The 21,431-nt window shown below is 40.9% G+C and overlaps 1 protein-coding gene across 1 annotated transcript; it reads left to right on the top strand.

Moving 5' to 3' along the window:
* The first annotated feature begins 6 nt into the window (after positions 1-6).
* NUFIP1 (nuclear FMR1 interacting protein 1) lies at positions 7-20,907 on the top strand. Its single transcript, XM_058829195.1, has 10 exons — positions 7-525; positions 796-881; positions 1,957-2,061; positions 2,679-2,741; positions 3,074-3,150; positions 9,490-9,582; positions 13,196-13,458; positions 14,947-15,075; positions 15,952-16,193; positions 18,772-20,907. Exons 1-10 carry the CDS (start codon positions 24-26, stop codon positions 19,108-19,110), a joined length of 1,899 nt encoding a protein of 632 aa, XP_058685178.1. The 5' UTR covers positions 7-23; the 3' UTR covers positions 19,111-20,907.
* The last annotated feature ends 524 nt before the right edge of the window (positions 20,908-21,431 follow it).

The following is a 21,431-nucleotide window of genomic DNA, read 5'->3' as shown; positions in this document are numbered from 1 at the left end:
CCCCCACGTGGTAGTGCGAGAGCATGGCGGAGCGGGGACTGCACCCGAGCGGCCTCTCCGGGTCTGACGTGAACTCCTTCGCCTGGTACCCGCCGCCCCCGCCGGGGCTGCCTCCGCCGGGCATCCCCCCACCCTTCTTCTTCCCGCCGCCCCCCTGGGATACGAGCTGCTGGGGTGCCCCCGTGCCCTACCCGCCGCCCTACAGCACCTACGCGTCCGCCGACACCTACTCGCGGCCCAAGAGCTACTCCCAGCCCGCCGAGTCCTACTCGCAACCCGCCGAGTCCTACTCGCAACCCGCCGAGTCCTACTCGCAACCCGCCGACAACTACCCGCCCGCTGAGAGCAGCTCGGATCCCGCCCAGGGCACCCCTCCCGCCGAGAGCTATCCCCAGCCTGCCGAGAGCTACCCGCCGGCCCCGGGCTACCCGCAGCCCGAGAGCTTCCTTCCCCCTCACAGCTACGCCTCGCCTGCCGGCTGGTTCCCCCCCGCCTACGGAGCGCCACCGCAGGGCCCGCACGCTGGTGAGGAGCAGGGCCAGGGGGGAAGCCGTCTCTTGGGCCCGTGGGCTCCTTCCCGTCCCACGCAGGCAGGGGCCCCGCGGCTGTCCTGAACCCTTGGGGCTGCAGGACTCTCCTCCAAGCATGTTGGACATGCAGCGCTCTCGTATTTCTTCCCTAGATCCCTCACTGTTGCCCACCGAGGTGTGTGTGTGTTGTGTGTGTGTGTGTTTTGTGTGTGTTTTACCAGCTGTATCAGTGAATGGCTCATCTTTTTTTTTCTCTGTTCTGAAGGTGGAAATGGTGATTTCTCCCAGAAATGGCAGGGCAAGCAAGTGCCTGCATTTAATAAACATTGTCCTGAAGGAAAAAAGCCAAAGGTATGGAGTGGGGTCCCCAGTGCAAGAGGGACATATACGTGTTGGAGTGGGTTCAGGGAAAGGCCACACAAGTGATTGGGGTGGGCACTTGTCCTGTGGAGGCCTGGAGAAGAGAAGGGTTCAGGTAGAGCCCTGCAACATCGGTACAGTACGTTCAGGGAACTTAGGAAAAAGACAGGGACAGACTTTATAGTGTGGCCTGTAGTGATGGAACAAAGAGTAATGCATTGTTTTAGACTGAATCAGAGTAGATTTAGACTGGACATAAGGAAGGCTTCTTTTACTCTGAAGGGAGTGAGATACTGGCACAGATTGCCTAGAGAAGCTGTGACTGGTGCATCTCTGGAAGTGTTGAAAGCCAGATTGATTGGGGCTTTGAGCAGCCTGACCTAGTCACAGATTGTCCCTGCCTGTGATGGGAGGGTTGGAACCAGATGATCTTGGAAGTTCTCCCCACCCAAACCATTCTGTGATGGTGTCAGTCTTATGGGACTTGGCCCGAGGCACTATAGGGATCCCATTATCCTGTCTAACATGCTTGTCCTTAGAAGAGAGCAAACATGAGACAGTCTGTAACTCTTGAAAGATCCATGTCAACCAAAGTCTTACACAGGTGTATGTTACCTTATTGTGGTGATGCTGAACTGCCTAAATTAATGCTCTGTTATGTGACCAGCCAGCCAGATGACACTGATGTGTTTAGTGGGAGAAGGCAGGGTCTGTGCTGCCCTCTGAACTTGTATATGTTGTGGGAGAACAGTCATGGTCTGTCTTGGTAGAAAAGAGACATGGGGCTTTAGCCTAAAGCTCGGAGCCCTTGGGAAGTCCATGCCAGCAGACTGGTGTGTTTGCAGAAGCAATAATTGATTGAAAGGTGATAGTAGTAAGAGCTGAGTGCAGGACACTTTGTTTAGAAGATAAGTAATTTTAACTTTCACATTGTTAGCTTATCTTTGAAACTTTTGGAACATATATCTGCCTTATTAACAAAAAATACTAATAGTGTTTCATGACTAAGTACAGGAACATCTTGTAACTGCAATCCTGACATTATTTCTTCTTTTCTTTTTTTCAGACCAAAAAAAAAAAAGAGCCAGTTTTCTCTCATTACTGTGATACCTGTGACCGTGGCTATAAAAACCAGGAGAAGTATGATGAGCACATTTCACAGCATAAACAGGTTAATGAGTTTGGCTTTTATTCACACTTTTTTCCTTTGTGCCTGACAAGCAGTGAGTTGTAGTCACTCTTTGATCAGAAGACATAGGAAAGAGATTCCAGAGTGTGTCAGGTGTTAGTGGGGGACTTTTTTCTGGATGCTGTATGTAGGAGAGGCTTCAGTTGTATTTCTTGTTTTATTACTGAAGCCTTTTAAATTGTTTTCCTTGTGAAGTATTACTAAGTCAGAGGAATTGATTCATTGATACCACTATAGTATATACAGTTTTTGTGTGGAAACTTAAAAAATTTCCTTTATTGAAAATTCCCAAAATTTGCAAGTACTAAGTTGAAGAGTGAAGAGTGTTCCAAATTTTTATCTTAGGTAAACTTCACTTTCTCTTCAGTTATCACATACATTGCATACACTGGTTATTCTAAAAACCAGACGAAATTTAAAAGTACGTTATCCTGCTTGCTGTTTTTACAATCACCTTTGTTAGCAAACTGGGTAGCTTACACAGCCTGTGCCACAAACTGTACAGGCAACTGGCACTGAGCTTATTTGAATTGTGCTCAAAAGCTTGCTTGCACTTTGTGTAAATTGGTATGTTTAAAGTTCACCCTCTTGTCTTGCAGTGCTCAGAAGAAGGTTGCAATTTCAGTGCACATGAGAAGATCATTCAGATACACTGGAAGAATGTAGGTAACCCCTGGGCCCAAAATAGGAGTCTGTGCCATCTTTGCCATAGCCCCTTTTCTCATTCTTCAGTGGTTTCCTTTTATGCATCTGTAAAGAAAATATATCACCTCTGAGGAGAATCTGTTTCAAGACAATGTTGTAGATGAAAATACATTAAATACTATGCAGGTTTCTTAATGGATCCATTTTATCACCTCCATGTACAGTCTCACCAGTTTTGGAGATGAAAACAGTGTGATACCACTGTAGTTGATGTAATGATGTTTTCTTTTTTAACTAGTGGGTTTTTTTCCTTCCTCTTTTAAACACCTGTGAAATACTTTTTCCTTAGGCACATGCACCTCATGCTAAAAGAATAAAATTAGATAGTCCAGAAGAGATTGCTAGATGGAGAGAAGAAAGAAAAAGGTAAGACTTGTGACCGATGGATTTATTTTACTGTATTTTCCCTGTTGGGAGCATTAGATGGTATTAGCTGAAGGGCAGGAGCAGCACATAACTTGTATTTTCTGCTGTTCCATTGACCTTGCAAAACTTGCAGCAGTGATCTGTGTCAGAATGCCTGAGGCAGAAGAATTTGAGCTGCAGAGACTATAATAATTTCTAATACCAAGCAAGATAACAGCTGAGAAAGGAAACAGCTTTCCCAGATGCTTGATGTGGTACCCTAGGTTAGGTGAATGTCTCATTCTTTTTAGACTGGTCACTGATCACATTTTAGATCAGAAATGTTTGTGTGGTGGTTTTTAATAGCTTAAAAATCTGGAACTACTGTACTGACTCTAATTGTAATACTGTGTGCAGATTTCACCAGCTGAAGTTATCCCAGTAGACCACACCAGGGAGGTTTCCTAATTTTTTAAGGGCTTTCCATGTTGCTTGATGCTTTTCTAGTGAAAGAGAACAGAAACCATGAATGATAAGTTCTCAGGTAGTTTAACTTACATTGTATGCAGGGTGCAAGGTAAAATTCTCCTATAAGCAGTATTTCTCACTGTTTCTTACCCTGTGATGTAACAGGGTAATAACAATAACAATAACATTTTTTGTTTACTGGGATTGAAGTATTTATGTTCCAGATTTACTTTTTTCCTTCAGAGTTCAGCAGGTTAAAATCTATGCTTTCCCAGCAGGAGAAATAGGCTTTCCTCAATTCTCTTCATAATTTAGAACATGGTCTTGCAAGTGACCAGTGCATGAGTTTTGTTTCCATGAGCAAGAGTGCTGCATGCAGAATGGGAAGTGATATAAATGTCATTTTGAGATCAGTGGCAATGTGCTAGGGCAGTGTACTAGTCACTTGGGGTTTTTTTAGTGAAAATAAACTCAGTGGTCTGATGGAATCTTACTGAAGTATCCACCTTGCATCCATGTCAAAAGGCAATGTTAATGCATTCCTGCTTTGAACTTCACTTAATACTTTTTTACACTGTTTTTGTTGAAAAAGAAAAATGAATGGAATTTATTGTAAAATTTTTTAACTGACTCATCCATTTTTTCCTGTATGGAGAGGCAAAATTTCTCCCCATGTGAGTTGATTCTTGGAGATTTAAAATTTTTTTGGACGTGTTTTCAGCTTTTTCTGCAAATTTCAGGAAGGCAAAGGGGAATCTTACCACTATGTCAGCACATCACAGCAGTCAAGTATTGCACCTGCTGTTCATTTTTTACAAATAGAAATAATCCATAGGTTCTTAAAAAAAAAAAAAAGCTTTATTTGATACGGAAACAAGAGATTATTTTCTCCCATTTTTAAAATGCCATCATTAACCAGATAAAAATTGGTTGTGATCTGTGCAAATATGAGTTTGGAATTAGATTAGGCAAGTTTTGGTGCTAGATTAGTTTTCATTCCAAGGTTTCTTTTTATTTAAAAGATGCTTGAGGTCTTGGTTTTTATTTGTTTTCAGTCTACATATTGCTGTTGTGGTTTTTTGGTGACCTAATTTTCTAATGGTAGCTCCAAGGAAGAAGATCCATACTCATATGCAGTCTCTGAGAGTGTTTTTGCTACTCATTTTCAATTTTTCATACACTTCTCTGTTTTGGGAGGTGTTCAGGAGAGTTCCTGTCTAGCAGCTGATGCTGAGGTTTAAGTGTTGAAATGATGTTTAAGGTGTATATGTCAGTATGTGCTGTACTAGAATATTAAGAGAAGTGGGAATTTAACGTAAAATTACGGGTAAGGTATCGTTTGTGTGGGGAGTGGGTGCTGCAAATCACAGCAGCCTTTATCTACACTTAGTTGTAAGGGTGGTGCTCTGCCTGAGATGGTTTTGCTGAGCTTCTGAAGGGTCTCGTGTTGCTTTTACAGATGAATGTAATTTATCTGTGATTCAGCATTGCTGAAAGCTTTTGCTTGCTGCACCACAGTAAAGTCTAAGGAAATAAAGTCGAGTGGTCACAGCCACCAACCAGAAAACGCAGGATGGGATTAGGACAGCCTGAGCCAAGGCCACTAGATGGAGTAGTGCCTTATCTCTACTTCAGGCCTTTTGTGGGCATCGTGTTTAGCTGTGATGGATGGGTGTAGAATGACTACCTGGGTGGCTTTTGTTACTCTTTGTACAACAAGGAAGCTCTATGAGCGTCCTTCTTTTTCTAATTAAAACAAAAAAAAAAGGGGGTGGGAGGCAGGCAGAGAGAGAAATCCAGCTGGAGCTTTTGTGCAGCATTAATTGGGTCACCAGCAAAGCATCAGTTTAGTACTGAAGGTTTGTTGTTGACTCACAGTAAACATTGCATTGTACGGGAAAAAGGGACACCAGAGGGAGTCTGAGCTATTAAGCAGTTTTGGTTTATGGTGACAGGAAGAAACCTTTTTCTTTCTAGCAGCTCCAATCAGAGCTAAGAATGAATCTTTTTGGGTCATTAATAGTTTGTTTCTAATTAGGTTGCAGTGATTTAATACGTGTGTTTCCATGCTGCATCCTGTCTTGCTTGTTCTTTCAGCCGTTATAAATAATTACTTGTAGAGTTGAGATTTTTCTTTTTAATTAGCTGCTGTGTTGCTCAATTGTGTATCCTGCTTAAAATCTTCAAGAAAGGGCTTGTGTTTAAAGTGTAGCCTTACTCTCATAGAGGAAAGAGGAGGGGGAGGAGAGCTGGTAAGGAGTATCTCTGGATGAAGCATGCTGGGTCGGAATGCTGTTTTCCTGTTGAACCTGCTGAGCCAAGAAATCTAATTAAGCGAAGAGCAATAGAGATGAAGTTCCATGGGATCTCAGGGTTTCCCTGTGTTTTTCAGACAGATGGTTGTGAAGTCTGACATCAACTTTTCTTGTTTTGATTTGTCCTGTCCCTTCCAAGTGTTGAGAAATGTGCTGTCTTCAGCATATTTTTTCTCTAACGTGAGCTTAAAGAGAATTATCTGCAATGCATTTCCTTGATGTGTCAGAATGAGGTATTGCTGTCTTCCCTACTCCACAAGTGAGATCTGGGTCCTGCCAGCCCATCTGTTTTTCACCAACATTTCTTGAGCAATGGTTATTAGTAAGAATGTGGCAGGACTGCTTTAGTGTTAAAACCTACTTTTGCTTAGCTCCTAATAAAACATTGGGGGATTTTCTTGAGCTTGTGTGTTGCTTGTAAATTCTCCCCTTTCTGCCCTGCTTTCTTTAATCTAGTGACATTGGTTTGTTCAGATAGGAATTGTATATTGTATTTCCTTGCAGTACATCTCACAGGCTGAGCATGTGCTTAGTGCTTGAAGTCCAGTACTGTTAACCACACCGCTTTTAATTAACTTGTGGTTTTCTAGTTGCATAATGATAATCCTAGAGTAGTTTGGAATCCTTCTTGCTTTCGTAGGAATGAAGTATGTAATATGGAAAAGAATTTCTTATAACTTGGTGAAAGTAGAGAAGACAAAGCAAAGTAGAAGGGATGTGTTGGTAGATTAAGGTAAACATTGATACAATAAAGTTTACTCTGATCTGCTGCGATAGATTAGCAATAAAACTGCCTCAGCTAACATATGGTTAAATCAGATGTGGGAAAGTTAAGCCAAGATTTTATCAGCTCTGTTGGGTCATTTTTGTTCCCTTTGGGCTATCCATGTCTCCTTTGCAACAGCAAAGGCTGTGCATATGCAATTAAGACCAACTCAAGAAATTATTGAGGCATTTTGCTCACAGTGCTGTTCCTATTAAAATGATGAACTTGTATAGCTCTTGACTCAGGAATTCGTTGTGTAAACTGCCATAGAAACAGGTCTCCTTTCTGCTGGATGTTGGCAATGCTCTGTTTCTTCGCTGCTCACTAAGAGCTGCTTTACTCCAATGTTTATGAGAGCAAGATAAAGTATGCTGGCCTATAAAAAATGCATGGCTCTGGCTAGTGTGCTCATTTATTGCAAAAAAAAAATCTATTCACTGAGACACACATGTTATTGATTATGCTCAGTGTCACTGTTCTCTGTCTCTAGAAGCTTTAGGGTCTCCTTTACCTGCATGTCTCCCTTTGTTGGGATATATTTAATATATTCATCTTAGCCTGAAAAGCAGTTTTCTGATATTATCAATTTATTTTGAAAAACTTTGGACTGTAGAAGTGTGTACAGTTGGGAACTGCAGCTGCTATGAAAGAGGGCTGCCTTCTCAGGCTGTACTAGCTTAATGGAGTTTAACTCTCCCTTTTACAATAAGTTGCTTAGGTTTATAAAGCCCTGTGGGGACTGATGAAGCTGTTTGTATTCAAGCTCTGACAAGTTGTTTGCAAGGCATAAATGCTGGGGTACTTCTACTTTAGTGATGTTTGTAGGTAACATTTTAGAAACATCATTTTTGTAGGAGAGGAGGAGGGCTTGCTGTCTTAGAAGGGTGCAAATCCAAGTCAGCTCTTGGGATTTAAGCATATGGCCTTTTATGTGGAGAGACTCAGTCAGTAAAGGCAGTGAGTGAAATGCCATTTAACATTTGAGAAGAGTTGGAGAAAATAAACACAGCCACTATAGATGCCTTCAGATGTGCTTCTGCAGGCATACTGGGACTTGTGACTTGAGCTCTCGCCAGCTGTCAGTTACTGCCTGTGTCAGCTGGAAGGGTGGTTTAGGAGAAATCTGTCAGTCTTGGCAGTAAATGGAACTGAAAGTGTTGGTGCAGTCCATTACGGTGGCTCGTGGAGGGAGTGGTAACTCACAGGAATGAAAGTGGGAGGCATTCATGTCTCAAATCGTGTTGTGAGAGCATGTCTGAATATGTCCTTCGTCAGCGTAAGTGCTGGAGCATTTGAAGACTCCTTTGCTCTTGTATTTAGGGTCTTCCCTTGTGTTTAAAACATTCACCCCGCCCCTCAATCTCTACAATAAGCTTGGGGATTTTTTGAGCATAACTGCTTGTTTTATAGCTTGCTGTCCTCCTGGGAGCCTTTGTGTTTGAAGGAAAGCACCTTCTCCTAAAACTGTGGAGCACAGGTGTCTTTGTCAATGCAAAGCTTTTGAGATTAAAGAGTTCATTGCACATTTGCTGTGTGCTGGGAGTGTTGTAACATGGATGAACAAATCTAACTAACAGGGAAGAACAGAGGTAAAACATCATATCCCTGTGCTCACTTGAGCTGTATGGCAGATTTCTGGGAGAAACCCAAAGAAAATAGATGTTGACAGCTCGTGTTCAAATCCTCTTAAAGAAGACAAGTTCTGTAGTGTGTTTAGGTTTGTCTTGTAGAAAATGCTTCTCTTTTTCCCTTGGTATGTGGTTGAAGCTGTCTTGAATCAATGTGACGCTTAGCATTCATGCTGTAATATGGGGGAAATGCATGTGATAAGATTAAATATTTAAAGAAAGATATGTGTCTTTTTTGATAGCTATTTTTAGTGAGAAGCTGTTCTACGTTTCTCTTTACTCCATTTTAATAGACATCAAATATTTATACTTTGTGTTTCTATCCAGAAGCAGGGGGAGCATGTGCATGTGTTTCTCATTTACCACCTTTATCTCAAAGCACTGGCATTTAGCTAACTAATGTTTGCAGAGCAAGTAGTGAGCCATTTTTGGGCTTTGATGGTAAAAAGCCTGCTGCCCAGGCTCTGTGTGTTAGAACCAGCAAGGCATTTGTCTGGAGGGAAGGACATTAAGGGAGGTGGGGAATGGAAGAGATGGGATGGTTTGGGAGATGGTTGTAACAGTAGGTTTCTTTTCATCTGCATGATTTGGCAATTTTTCTTGAACCTGGAATAAAAAAGGGGCAGTAATTCCAGTGAACTTGAGGTCAGTGTGCAGGCACAATGCCGAATATTGCTCAAGAAGGAACTTGGGTGCTTTTCCCTGTCGCATTAAAGGAATCTTGTGCACCCAGAAGCTGTACATATAACCTTTTTTTTTTAAGTTTACAAGAGCTCAGCAGTTAGTTTACTGAAGGCATGTCATTCAAATAATCCTGTTGAAGCTCCATAGAAATCAAATAGGAGGAGTAAATCATGCTGTTATGTGTTGGGTCAAAGAGAGGATCATGACCATGACCAAATTGTTTGTCTGTACCTTGCTTGATGGTTTGGTAAATCTAAGAATGTTAGATAGATTTTTTTTTTATTGTTTTGTTCATTGCATCTGGATATGTAAGCATAAATGCACTCAGGTTTCTTTTCCCCACTAATGCCTTTTTAAGAAAGAAACAGTCTGTTAAACTTCCTTGAAAAGTTTTAAAAATCTGCAATGTTTATAGAGGAAGCTGGTTTGGTAAAGGGAGAATTGAGAAACTACAGTGTAGCCTTTAGGAGCCAGTGAAACTATTTTTTTTTTCTTCTAGAAATTTTCCTACGTTGGCAAACATTGAAAGGAAGAAGGAAATGCAGATGCAGAAGGAGGAAAGGGGAGAAGTGCTGACTACCCAGCAGTTTGGGTAAGCGTTTTGAACCAAGCTTGTTGCTTTCTTCTCGCTGAGTTCAAAAGTGTGCTCTGCTACTGTGGTCTCCCAGTACTTACTGCTTCCACTGTATACAGAATCTGGCTGCCCTGTAGGAGAGGACAGGCCATTTGACAAACTGCTGATGTAATATTCTTTTGTTTACTTCATAGTGCTCCAAAGCCCACTTCACTTAAATGAAACAATAACTACACTAAAATCTGGTATTCTGGCTTGTTTGAGAAATCCACTTTCTAGTGGCCACTCATTAGATCATCATAACCTTGGTCTCTGAAAAAGTAGTAGGCAACAAAAGTCATGTAACATAATGATTCCACGTGATTTAATCCTTTATTGTGTGAGAATGGCCAACAGAGATTTTATTCTTACTCTTTCTCCTTTCTGATGATAAATCAGTAGTCAAGTGAAGAAGGGAAAAAGATAAAGATGATGGAGGGTAGAAAAAAGAAGCAGCACTACTGAAGTTATAATGAAAACTCTATGAAAATAAAGTTAAACCTATCTGCTACCATTGTTCTGAGCTAGTACTTACTTGTCTTGGATTTTTATCTGTTCTCTGCCTTATAAATTATTTTCCAGCATGGTTTTGTTCTCTCTCAGTTTCATTGTTAGCTGGAACCAGCTAACTTTATTAGCTCTGCTTTAGGGCCTGTAGGAAGATTTTTATTTTTTTTTTTTTTTAAATGTTATAATGAGCCACAATCCTAAAATATCACTTGTTTAAACTACAATGACTGAGCTGGAAGGCAGGAGCAGACTCAGTCCTAAGGGGCTCCTGGTAAATGCCATTTTCTGCTGCATGGAGTGAAGCTGGGGTTTGCTTAGCTTTTTGTATAAGGGATGACAGCAAACAAAACAAAACTTGTGCCATGGTAAAATGGTTGAGCTAGTGCAGAAAAAGAAAATAAGTTACTGTAATTTATTAAATGTGGACAGTGCAAATTACCTTGTTGCAGCATGTGCTTCAGAAGATCCTGCACTTACCTGCCCCCACCCAGCCGGTTGCCTTTCATGACTGAAAGGTTTATAGAGGACTGAAGTAAAACTTCCTTCAAAGGATATAAAGTTGCAGGAGTGCTTTGAGCCAGAGGAACCGAACTTGGGCATTGCAACTACAGCAGCAAACATATCTGATATTATGTTTGGAGATTCTTAGGAGCAAAGGTGGATTTTCTTTGTCACAATAACAAACTGTTTGATATCTACACGATTTATTTGCTGACTTCTGTGACAGTGAGTCAGATGAATCAAGTAGTCTTGAATGTCCATCAGCAATTCCATATTGTTACATTTGTTAGTAACTTAATATCTGGAAAACTGTTTGTTAAAAAAAAAGCCCTCAAAATTGCAGGCTGATTCTAGAAATGTCTTATTTTTCTCCCTTCCCTCCCCTGAGCTAGTAGCACTCTAGACTTGGTGAACTGTCCATAAGCTGTCATTTCTGCTATGTATGTCAGCAGTAAAGATTCTGGAATTGGTGCTTATCTGGCAAATTTACTGATGTGTGAGGAAAAAATAGAATACAGCTTGTACCCTGCAAGCTGTACTATTCAAGCAAATAGCTAAGTAATATTTAGAAAGGATTAGATGCTTAACACTTCCATGGTGCTTTCCATTTGTGGTTCTCTGAAGTGCTTTGCAACTCTTAAGTCTCAACATCCCTGCGTGTGAGATCAGAGATGCAGAAGGACCTCTTTGGAAGCCTGTTTGCTCACAACACCCGAGTAATAGTGTACAGCTATCCTTGACCTCTGAATGGAGAGTGAAGAGCAGGGTCTTTTCCATGAGGGAATGGCAGAAGGCAGATGCCAGGCTGATGTTTGTTGGGACATGTTTTTGACCATGAGGTTTATTTCTGGGTGTTTGAGGCCCCAGGGAATTTAGAGAGCTTTTAACCCTTGATCAAGGACAACAGCTTTGATTGTATTTGCTTGATACCTTCTAGGTTGTACAACATGCTGAATTTAGATCATGGTTGTACAAATTCAGAAATGCAGTTTTCTTCTTGTTGGAGTTGAATCATAGGAGATAATATTAGCCTTCTTTTGTGGGTGAGGGACTGATGCACAGGAAGACAGTGGCTTGCCACTTGTGCCACAGGAACACTGTGGTGGGTGATGCCATCAGGCATGAGCAATCAGTGTTGGGCACTGTTAGTGAAATGACTGGAGAATGACATTAAATGTGTTTTGTTGTGATATAAAGTCATTTTGAGTGCTCTGACAGGCCTTCTTCTCTTCTCAAGAAGGACTTGATAAGGCCAGAAACGCATGGAAGAGAGGAATGCTGGTAATGGGAACATATCTGAACAAGCAAAGTAGTGGGTGGCTTGAAAGGGCTGTGTGATGGAGGCCTAGAAAAATTGCATAGGTGGAAGAAGTGAATAAAGTGTGATTATACACTTTCTCATAACTCAAGAAGGATGGGATACTAAATTATGTGCTTAGACCTCAGAATGAAGACAAGCAAAAAGAAGTCCTTTATCACAAAATAGTAACTCCTCACTGCAAGATTTTAGGGATGCCAGACATAAGCACGGCATCCCGCATCATGAGGCATGTGGTGGACATGGGATAATAGAACCTCAGCTGTGCTGTAGGTGAGACTGAGGCAGGGAGGGCTGATCAGAATCAACCATGGGGCTTATTCAGAGCAGGAGATCTTGTGTAGTACTTGCTGTTGTAATGTACTGATGATTAGTTACAGTCTTGTTTAGCTGAATTAAGTTTCTATTGCTTGGAAATAAATATTTTCAGGAAGCTTCAGTTGTCCCTTCTGTATTTGCTTTTCTCTCTTGGTCACATTTATTTTTTATCTATAGAATTTGACCAGAGTTTGTTAAGCTTTCCAGGTATCTTCCTATCAACATGTGTTTATAGGATAACCTGGAGGATAATGGAGCCATGAAGGATAAGTGAAAACAGCATGCTGCGCTCTTCCTGTATTTCAGGACTTGTTATTTTGTTTCAGGTTTTAAAAAATGCATTATCCTGATGGACATTTCTTCTATTCCTTTTCCTTGGAATAGAAAAGTTGAATGGCATGTTAGTTGGAGGCGGGAGTAGGTAGTCATTGCAGCTGATGGTGTCAGATGGCTGAATGGATTTGGTGCAGCAAGATGCTTGTCAGAGCTGTAACTAGAAAAAAGAGACTTCAGCAGTGAAAGAATGTTTATAGTAGATGCTTTCCATTAAACTTCTTGTTGCCACTGTTCTGAATGACTTCAATGCTTAAGTGAAGATAGTATTTGTTGACTGTGTTATCTGAAATGAAAACGTCATGTCCTCATGTTGCAGATTATCGAGGAACTTTCTTAGCCCATATGCACTTGGCCTTGTTGAAAACTAAAAACTAAAAGTCACGAACTTCAAACTGTTTGTTCAGGTTCCAGTTTTGTCCCATTGCCCTGCCTGAGATGAGGTGTGACTGATTTTGTGGTCTGTCACCTCGTGTTAGCCGAGCTGGTGTAAGTCCTGGCATCGTTCCGTATTGCTGAACCTTAAACAAGGACCTCAGCCATTTGGTTACATCAGTTGTTTTTATTCTCATAGCTTATCATCTGTATGAGCTTTCTGGTTTTATTCTTCAGCAAAATGAAGGGGATGTGGAAGCCTCCAGAAAATGGAGAGGCCCGTGGGCATCAAGGGAGACACAAGAGAAGACGATGGCGCCCATTCTGGAAGAAATTTAGGAAAAATGGTGGCGATTATCATGGACATGCAACTCAAAATGAAGCCAATGGACCAGAAAACAGCACATGTGAAAAGGAACATGAAAAGCAAAATGCTTTGGCAGGCCAAGCATATGAGAAAGACGTGGACCCTCTTGGTCTTCTGGCAAACAGTGATGTTGGTAAGATGAAGGAGCTTGAAAAGGTTTTATTTTAAATAGTTGTTTTAAGTTCAGGTGCTGAGACTTTGTGCTTGCTAGTCACCATTTTGGAAGTCTGACATGAAGTTTGTTCTTACATGTTCTGATGTAAATATTGTACAGTAGTCTAAAGGCCATGCAGCACCAACTTAGGTTGCTAAATTAACATCTGAGATAAGAAAATATAAAACTAGAAGAAGAATTAAGTACTTCAACAGCCAAATTATTCTCAAAGACTATTAAGTATCCCTTTGTGGTTTTGAAAATGACAGTATTTAGAAAATGAAAACAAATGGATTTCCTTGTATGAGTTAAGTGAATTACTTAAAATGTCAGTATTTTACTTTTAATTCTGTTCTTTGCTGTATTATTACTCTTGATATTCTCCATATGTGTGTGTTCTCTGAAGTATTGCTGCTTAGTTTTTTGGATTTGGTTTTTTGTTGGGGTTTTTTCATGAGCATGTCTTGTTTCCTCGTGCTGGCAGCAATATAAATTCTTCAGATCTAACTATTTATAATATAGTCAGCAGTGATGCAGTACTCTTAGAATATGGCATGTAAGCTGACTTGTACTCTGGCTATTTTTAGCAACAAGGGTAGACATTCCCTGGAAAGATGTCTGATGCTGAATTTTTCCTCTTGAAAACATAATCTTTAATTAGTGAGAACAAGAACTCAGCATCCCTATGCAATTTGTTTATTCCATTAATCTTTGCGTGTTGGGAAACTGAAGTATGCTTAAATATATCTGTATTTCCCTGCAGCATCTGTGTTTTAGTTAATGATAAAAGGTCTAATTATGCCAAAGTACAGCTAGTGACTTCTGTTATAGTAGGTAGAGAAGGAATGTAGTACTTCCATTTTACACATTATTACAGCTAGTTGCAACCTTTTATACAATTGAGAAATATAGCCAGAACAAATAATAACAAACACAATATAAATAAGTAGAATTAAAAAAAAAAAAAAAAAAAAGCAACCAAACAGAATAGCCCAAATACATTATTTTACTGTATAGGTACATATATTTGGTTCTCCTCTTTTTTTTTTTTTTTTTTTTTAATTCCCCCTGATTGGCTTCTAAATCCTTCTCCTCCATCTCAGAACTAAATTCAGCAAGACTTCAAAACATACTATGAAATCCTCTCTTTCTTTTTACCTACACTTGATAACAGAACCTGCAATTATATTTGGTATGTAGAGAAGGAAGCAGAAAGCTCAAGCTTGTGTTCAGGAAACTTTGTTTCAGTAACTTTGCTGGCAGGACTGTAAACCATTGGAAGTACCAGTTTACTACCACCTCCCTGTAGAGAGTAGACAAATGTGGGGCGTTTTGTATCAGTCCACAGCACTGAGCAGTGGTGCCCAACATCAGGTGTGTGTGGTGCTGAGACAAGGATTTAGCAGCAAGGCTGGCTGTTGGCAGCATTGTTGGGAAAAATCCCTCTTTCCTTTTCTTTCCCTGCAGAATCTGACAAGGATGAGGCAGCTGAGGAAGATGGGAGACTGGGAATGACAGTTGTCCCCCGGCAGGTGACCTCTGCCCTTACTGCGCTGTCGGTCAACTATAGCAGCTCATCCGACAGCGAGCCCAAAGGTGTGTAGAAACAACCTCTGCCCTGCTCCTCTCCCCTTCTATCCTGTGTCACACTGTGGTGGTGGGGACTGCAAGCAGGACTGTGGCTTTTTTTGCTCTCTTTTTCCCAGCAGCATGTCCTGGGTTGAGAGAGGAGGCATAAAATGTCTTTGATTAGGTTGTGTGTCATCAAATTTCCCAAGCCTTTTCTCCGCTAGCTGGGGGAAAATAGGGTTTTCAGTCTTGCTTCAAATCATGTTTGAGTAGTACCAGGAAAAAAGCTGTTATTGTCCCTCTGTGAGCTAATTTCCACATCCTTAAGGGCTTTTTCCATAGAAGGCTGCTGGGTGTTGAACTCTCTGTTACATGGATTTTGTGCTTCTCTGTATGCATCAGTGTGTGGGGAGGAATTGCTGCTGCTGCTTGTTTTTGTGAATATTTACTATGCCTTACTTGCCCTGGGTGGCCTACCCAAAGTTAAGAGACCATCTAGAAGACAGTGAATTGAACTTGGGCATCCTCTGCCCTAACTGTATCATAATTTTCCCAGCAGCCAAATTTGCAGCAATCTATAATGTGAAGCAATGTACTTCTTAAGTGATAAGAAGGCAGAGGTTTGAAAATCTTGATCAGGTCTTATTCCTTTTATTTTTCTTTTTGAGCTGTAGAATTGAAATAACTTGTTTTCCTTTCTGTGAATGTTTAGAGATTATTCTTTTTATTTAAAAAGAGAACCCAACCCAAACAAAACCCTCCCTTCCTCCAAGTAAACCTTTAACATCTCCGCATCAGGTTGTGCAAGCAAGAATAATACTAACGAACTGCCAGTGCATGGGGATATGAGCCTGTTGAAGAGGCTTTTAAGTCTGAGATGAAAGTGTGTTCTTTTTCTTTAAGAAATCCCTGTCAAGACTGCAACAAAAGCTAAGAGAAACCGGGCTGTGCTCAGAAATACGCCTCAAACTACTCCTGCTCCTCAGAGTCAGAAACCAAATCAAAACCGCCCAGAATGCTCAGGCACAACATTAACAATGTTAAGGAGCTCGAATTCAAAAGCACGTCCCCCCAGAAGGCCTGATAAGTGGGGCAGGAAAACATTACCTCGCCTTCCCAAGCGCCGTCCAACTCTGCTGGAAATGGTAAGAGGCTAAAATATTCCTCCTGTGCATGAGTAGAACTATTTGTGAGTGTTTCTTCTCTTCCCTTGAGGAAGTTAGAGCAGTCTTAGCACTTAGCCCTTAGTTAGCACAGGGCTATAGTGTAAGAATAGTAAAAGGGAAAGTTTCACTTGGAGAAGGTGAAGATGCTTTAATGGATAAATAGAATTACCCTGGCATTCATTCGGGTAATGACTGGTAATCAAGAGATAACAACTAAATCATGTGTCTGAAATGAGCTGCACAAGGAGCAAGCCCTTTGTTCCTCTCTCTTCCTTGTGGCAGTATCCAATAGGTTTTGTTTGTGTGTAATCCCAGCAGCCATGGTCTGATCTTTTTGTCCCCAGCTTTGCTGTTCAGCCATGTTCCTCTGCTGGAGGAACACACTGTTCTTTTTCCACGTGCAAAGAGGTCTTGTTGAGAAGTGTGTTGGTGATTTGAACTACAGAGTGGTGTTGAGCTGCAACCTGTTTGCAGAAGGGTTTCTTCTCTAGGCATGTTTAGATCAATCTGAGGGACAGCACCTTGAAGAGCAGCAGGTTGGTGTCTCAGAAGGATAGAAAGAGATTTGTAGGCTTGAGTCCAGGGTATTCCCAGTAGCGGTGAAAAGCAACCCACTTGGCCACAAAGTTTGGTGTCTTTCTTTAGAAAGCTCCAACAAAACCTTGGAGCTTTTATTGTATTTAGTACTCAAAAGCAGTACTACTCTTATGATTCCATAAAAAACATAAAACTCCTCCATCAAGGGAAGACTTGCAGTGGGCAAAACACAGGGGAAGGCAGGGTGCCACTGACATCAGAGCTCTGAAATAGCACAGAAAGTTTCAGCAAGAGATACCTGATAAGGTACGTCCCAAGCTGCAGATGTGGAAGAAATCCCTCGGTAGTCTTTTTAGCACATAGTACCATTGCTGCCAAGAATTAAAGCTCCTAGTGACTGAAAAGGGAGTGTTTGTCCTTTGTGTAGTTCCCTAAGCATGCAGTTGCCTTTATCACTTGTTCTTCAAAGTTGTTGGTGATCAAAGCAGTGATGACTCTGGAAGAACATCAGATGATGTCCCACATGCTGAGAGAAGCCGGCAGTACATAGGAAACCCGAGTTGCCAGTATAGTCCATTTTTAAAATTGCACTTTAGTGATGTTTTTTTGCCTTTTCAAATTGCTCAGAGTTGTTTTTAAAGAATGTGTACTGTGGCTATGAATCACAGAGGAGGGCCTGAGGTTTGCAGGTAGGTTTCATTATCTTTAGAAATGGTCAGTGTGTAAAAACCGTGAGCGGGAGCAAGGTGGAAGTTTTACAAAATAGATCCAGAAGATGCATTAGAACACTAAAGAAAGGTTGTTGCACCAATGAAATGACATGTTTTGTTTTTTTAAAAAAAAAGGAAAGTAGGAGAATAGCTGTAGGTATCTCTTGGCAGTCATTCACCAGTGAGCTTGGGCACTACTAAAACATGTTTATTGTAGACATGCAAACACCGACGTGTATTTAGTCATTCTCTAGGCTGACAAAATCAAAAGCTTTTGTATCAGTGGAGAGATACCCATCCTTTGTATTAAAAAATGAAATACAAAGATACAGTCTTTGATAAGGTGATTGCTGCAGCCCATCTGGGTCCTAATTTGGCCATTTGGGAATTAACCAGTTTCTCCCAGTTAAACAAAGAGAACTTGCTATGAGAAATAGCTATGCTGTCCCTTTTCTGCCCTGAAGTACATTTAGTTCCGATAGAAGGTTCCTGAAGGCTTGTTTTAGGTGTCAGCTGCCTGTAACACCTCTTAGCAACTGACCTAAGTAGAAATATTCAGACTTAAAAGTGGCTGGTTAAACCACTGTTCAAACTTGTAACAATGAAAAAAGCTTCTTGGTGACATTACAAGCCAAACTTATCCAAATCTGCAGTGTGTAATACGGCTCTCCTGCAAATGATCAGTTAGTTACAGATTGAGCCACTTGGCTCAGATTTTGTTTGTTCATGCTACGAGTTCTGCTGACACTCACAATGAAAAAGGTTCATTTAGTTCTCTGGCTGATAAGTTTCTTTTTCCTACTACCAAAGTGAATTTCAATGAGGTTAAAGTCAATGAGGAAGGCCTCCAGCACTTTGATTACTAGAATTAGGTTGGTGTATGTATTATAGCCCGAGTCAGTTACTGCTGCTTAAATCCATGGTCTGGTACGTGATGAAGGATGCCCTTTCCTTGTATTTATCTTTTACTCATAGGGGGTTTAAATTAAAAATGCATGGGATATTAAATTGCAGATATAGTATAATTCAAAGTGTGAAAAATTATAATAGACCTGCTACCCTGATGTACTGGAATGCATGGCCTGGTATTACATACTGTTAGGGATACAGTCCATGATATGAGAACATCATTGTTTCTGGTATGGCAATCTCCTGCCCCATGTGTCCAGGACCTGTGTGAGAGCCAGCTGTTTAACTTGAGAGGTGTTGGCAATTACTGAGTAGATCAGTATATTGTGCTATGCTTTTATCAGCTACAGAGCAATAGAGGGAAATGTGCATCATCTTCTCTTTTTTTTTTTGATTTCCAGTTACTGGCCCAGGACATCCGACATGAAAGGAACGTGATTTTGCAGTGTGTTCGATACCTCATCAGAAATAACTTGTTTGGACTTCATCTTAAAACAGAACCACAGGCTGAAGCAGAAACTGAACAGTCCTCTACACCTACAGATGAGCCTTCTATGGACAAACCTGATGAATTGAATTGTTCTTGTAGCTCTGACCTTCAGTTAGAAGGAGGACAAGAGGATGCATTATTAATAGCCCAGAGTGAGAAAGAACCTGTGGATCAGACTTCACAGATGGCTCAGTTGGCAGATGAGGACACGTGGGAAACCCCATCAATTCAGTGTGAAGGAGCTCCATAGAGGATGTCCCTTACGGACAGTAAAGCAAAAGCTCACATTTTCTACTCAACTGATACTTTTTGAAGGACATCAGTATAACAAAAAATCATTAAAGTACATACTGAGAGCTGTTAAAACCACTTTCCTGATCTGTTCTGCCCTAGGTGGCCATTTCCTTGGAAAACATGTCAAGTAATTCCATTCCCACATGGCACAAAGGCAGCAGTGGCACAGAATATGACCTTCCCTAGAGCGGGTGCTGATCCCTGCTCTAGAGCTTTAGAGTTCTTACCTTCTTAGGAAATGTGTGTGAGCCCATCCCCAGAGCAAAGCAGGATAGATCTTCTTTATGTGAAGTCATGGTCTGGTGTGTGTGGAGTATCTTGAGCATCCAGAAATATTTCAGTGTAGTTTCAAAATGGCAATTCAGTGCACACATCATTTTACTTCAGCTATTATAAGATACATCCAATATAAATCTAATACATCCAGCGTAAAATATGGAAGATATAACTGACCTGGCTCAAAAAGTACTGCTTGTACCAGGAGCCTCTTCCTCCCTGAATTAAGTTGTTAATGGAGCAGAGAAATTGAAACTAGGGTGCAGGTTTTATTTATTTAAAAAGATAAAAAAATAAAGATACTATAACTGCTTGCATCAGTGCTGGGTTGCTAGTTGACCTCTGGTGCCCAATATTGAGCTTTATCTGCTGTTACAGTTATTGCCTGACAAATTAACCCCTGAAGCAAGCCCTCAATATCATTATCAAAGTTGAGAAAGCTTACCAAGAATTACTGGTTACCTTTTGCATATAGGTTGGGAATTGATTAGTTGGCCTGGAAGAATGCCTTGGTACATTGTTAAGATGCTCCTACAGCACCCAGTGATTGGTTTTTTTCATGGGTTTGTGCATACATCCATACTGTTACGAGCACTAAAAAATGCATCAGCCAAGGTTTAGAAACAAATTTAGTCTTTTGATTATATTGTGCATTTGTTTGCCAGAATGCTTCTTATCAAGGGCAGGTGTTAGTTTGTCACATTGACACTGAAAACATGCCACAAAATCTGTTTTCAAAGCCTCTGCTTCTGAATCTGCTCTTTGTCTTTTAGCCATGGTTAAATGTTGCACTTGACTCTCAGGGACTGGCTTCATTTTCTTTTTCTTTGGTAGAAGTGTGGCCTTCCATTCCACCATCTGAAATAGGGAGACTCACATAGCATTTTTTTATTGCCTAATAGCTGTATTTTGTTTCCTTTAGTTGCTTAACTTGTGCCACACATCTCATTTGTGGAGTATAGGAAACAAGAAGTAGTTGAAAATTCTATCCTGCTGCTCCGCTATTTATAACTACAACTGCATATTGTGTTTGCAATGCGCTGTCTAAATTTATGGAATTATATAAATACCAACACCCTTATAAAAGTCGTGTGTCTCAAGGATATATGTGCAGAATAGAAGCAGCGATCATAAACATTTATATTTCCAAGGCAGATGATTCATTCTTCCCATGATGATCTCACGAGCCATCTCAATCTCACTGACTTGCCTCTGGCTCTTACAGTTTTACTGCAATGAAAATACCAGTGAAGAACACTCAGCCACGGAGATCTGGCACTCGAGCAGAACCTGGCTTCAGAGTGGAGTGGTACGAGTGCTGTTGAAAGCATAAGTTACAGCTGCAGGAAAATAAATTGATGTCTTGAATTTGCTATTAAATTGCACTTTAAACAATCCTGTGTCCTATCAAGGTGATGGCAGAGCTTTCTTTGACTGTACCCTTTGATGTTGTGTTTAAAAAGACAGAACCTTTACCGTGAATTCTTTATACTGTTGTCATTATTACTTAAGAATATTAAACTTTTGCACAAAACCAAAAACTGTCAGAAAAAAAAAGATTAAGTCTGTTTCATATAGATAGAAAGAAGTAGGTTTCTTTATAGGCATAAACCAGAGGTTTTAACCTAAGACTTATTGCATACATGAAGAACTGCTGTTTTTCTCATAGCAAGCCATTTTTGCCAACTCATACAGCAGCCATGTGGAGGCAGACAGTGCAGTGATGTCAAACCCTGAATTGCAGTCTTGGTCAATGGTAGGAGGTCTCTGTCCCTTCCTCTCCTGCACTTTTCTTTTCCTGTTCCTCCAGACCACATACTTCAGACTTCACGTACCCTTTCCTGCTCATCAAGGATGTGCTTTCTTAGTACTTTGGATTCAGCCTTTGTATTGAAAAGGTGCCCTAATGACCTTCTCTGGTACTGTCAAATGCCTGCAGGCTTTTCTGGTCCTTGCAGTTTGTCTGCTCTGGGTTAGCAGAGGTGGGTTTTCACTCAGATA

The sequence above is a fragment of the Poecile atricapillus genome, chromosome 1 (genome assembly GCF_030490865.1).
Source record: "Poecile atricapillus isolate bPoeAtr1 chromosome 1, bPoeAtr1.hap1, whole genome shotgun sequence".
NCBI classification, from domain to species: domain Eukaryota; kingdom Metazoa; phylum Chordata; class Aves; order Passeriformes; family Paridae; genus Poecile; species Poecile atricapillus.
Note: the sequence above shows the minus strand (reverse complement) of the source record. Positions and strands in the feature narration are given on the sequence as shown.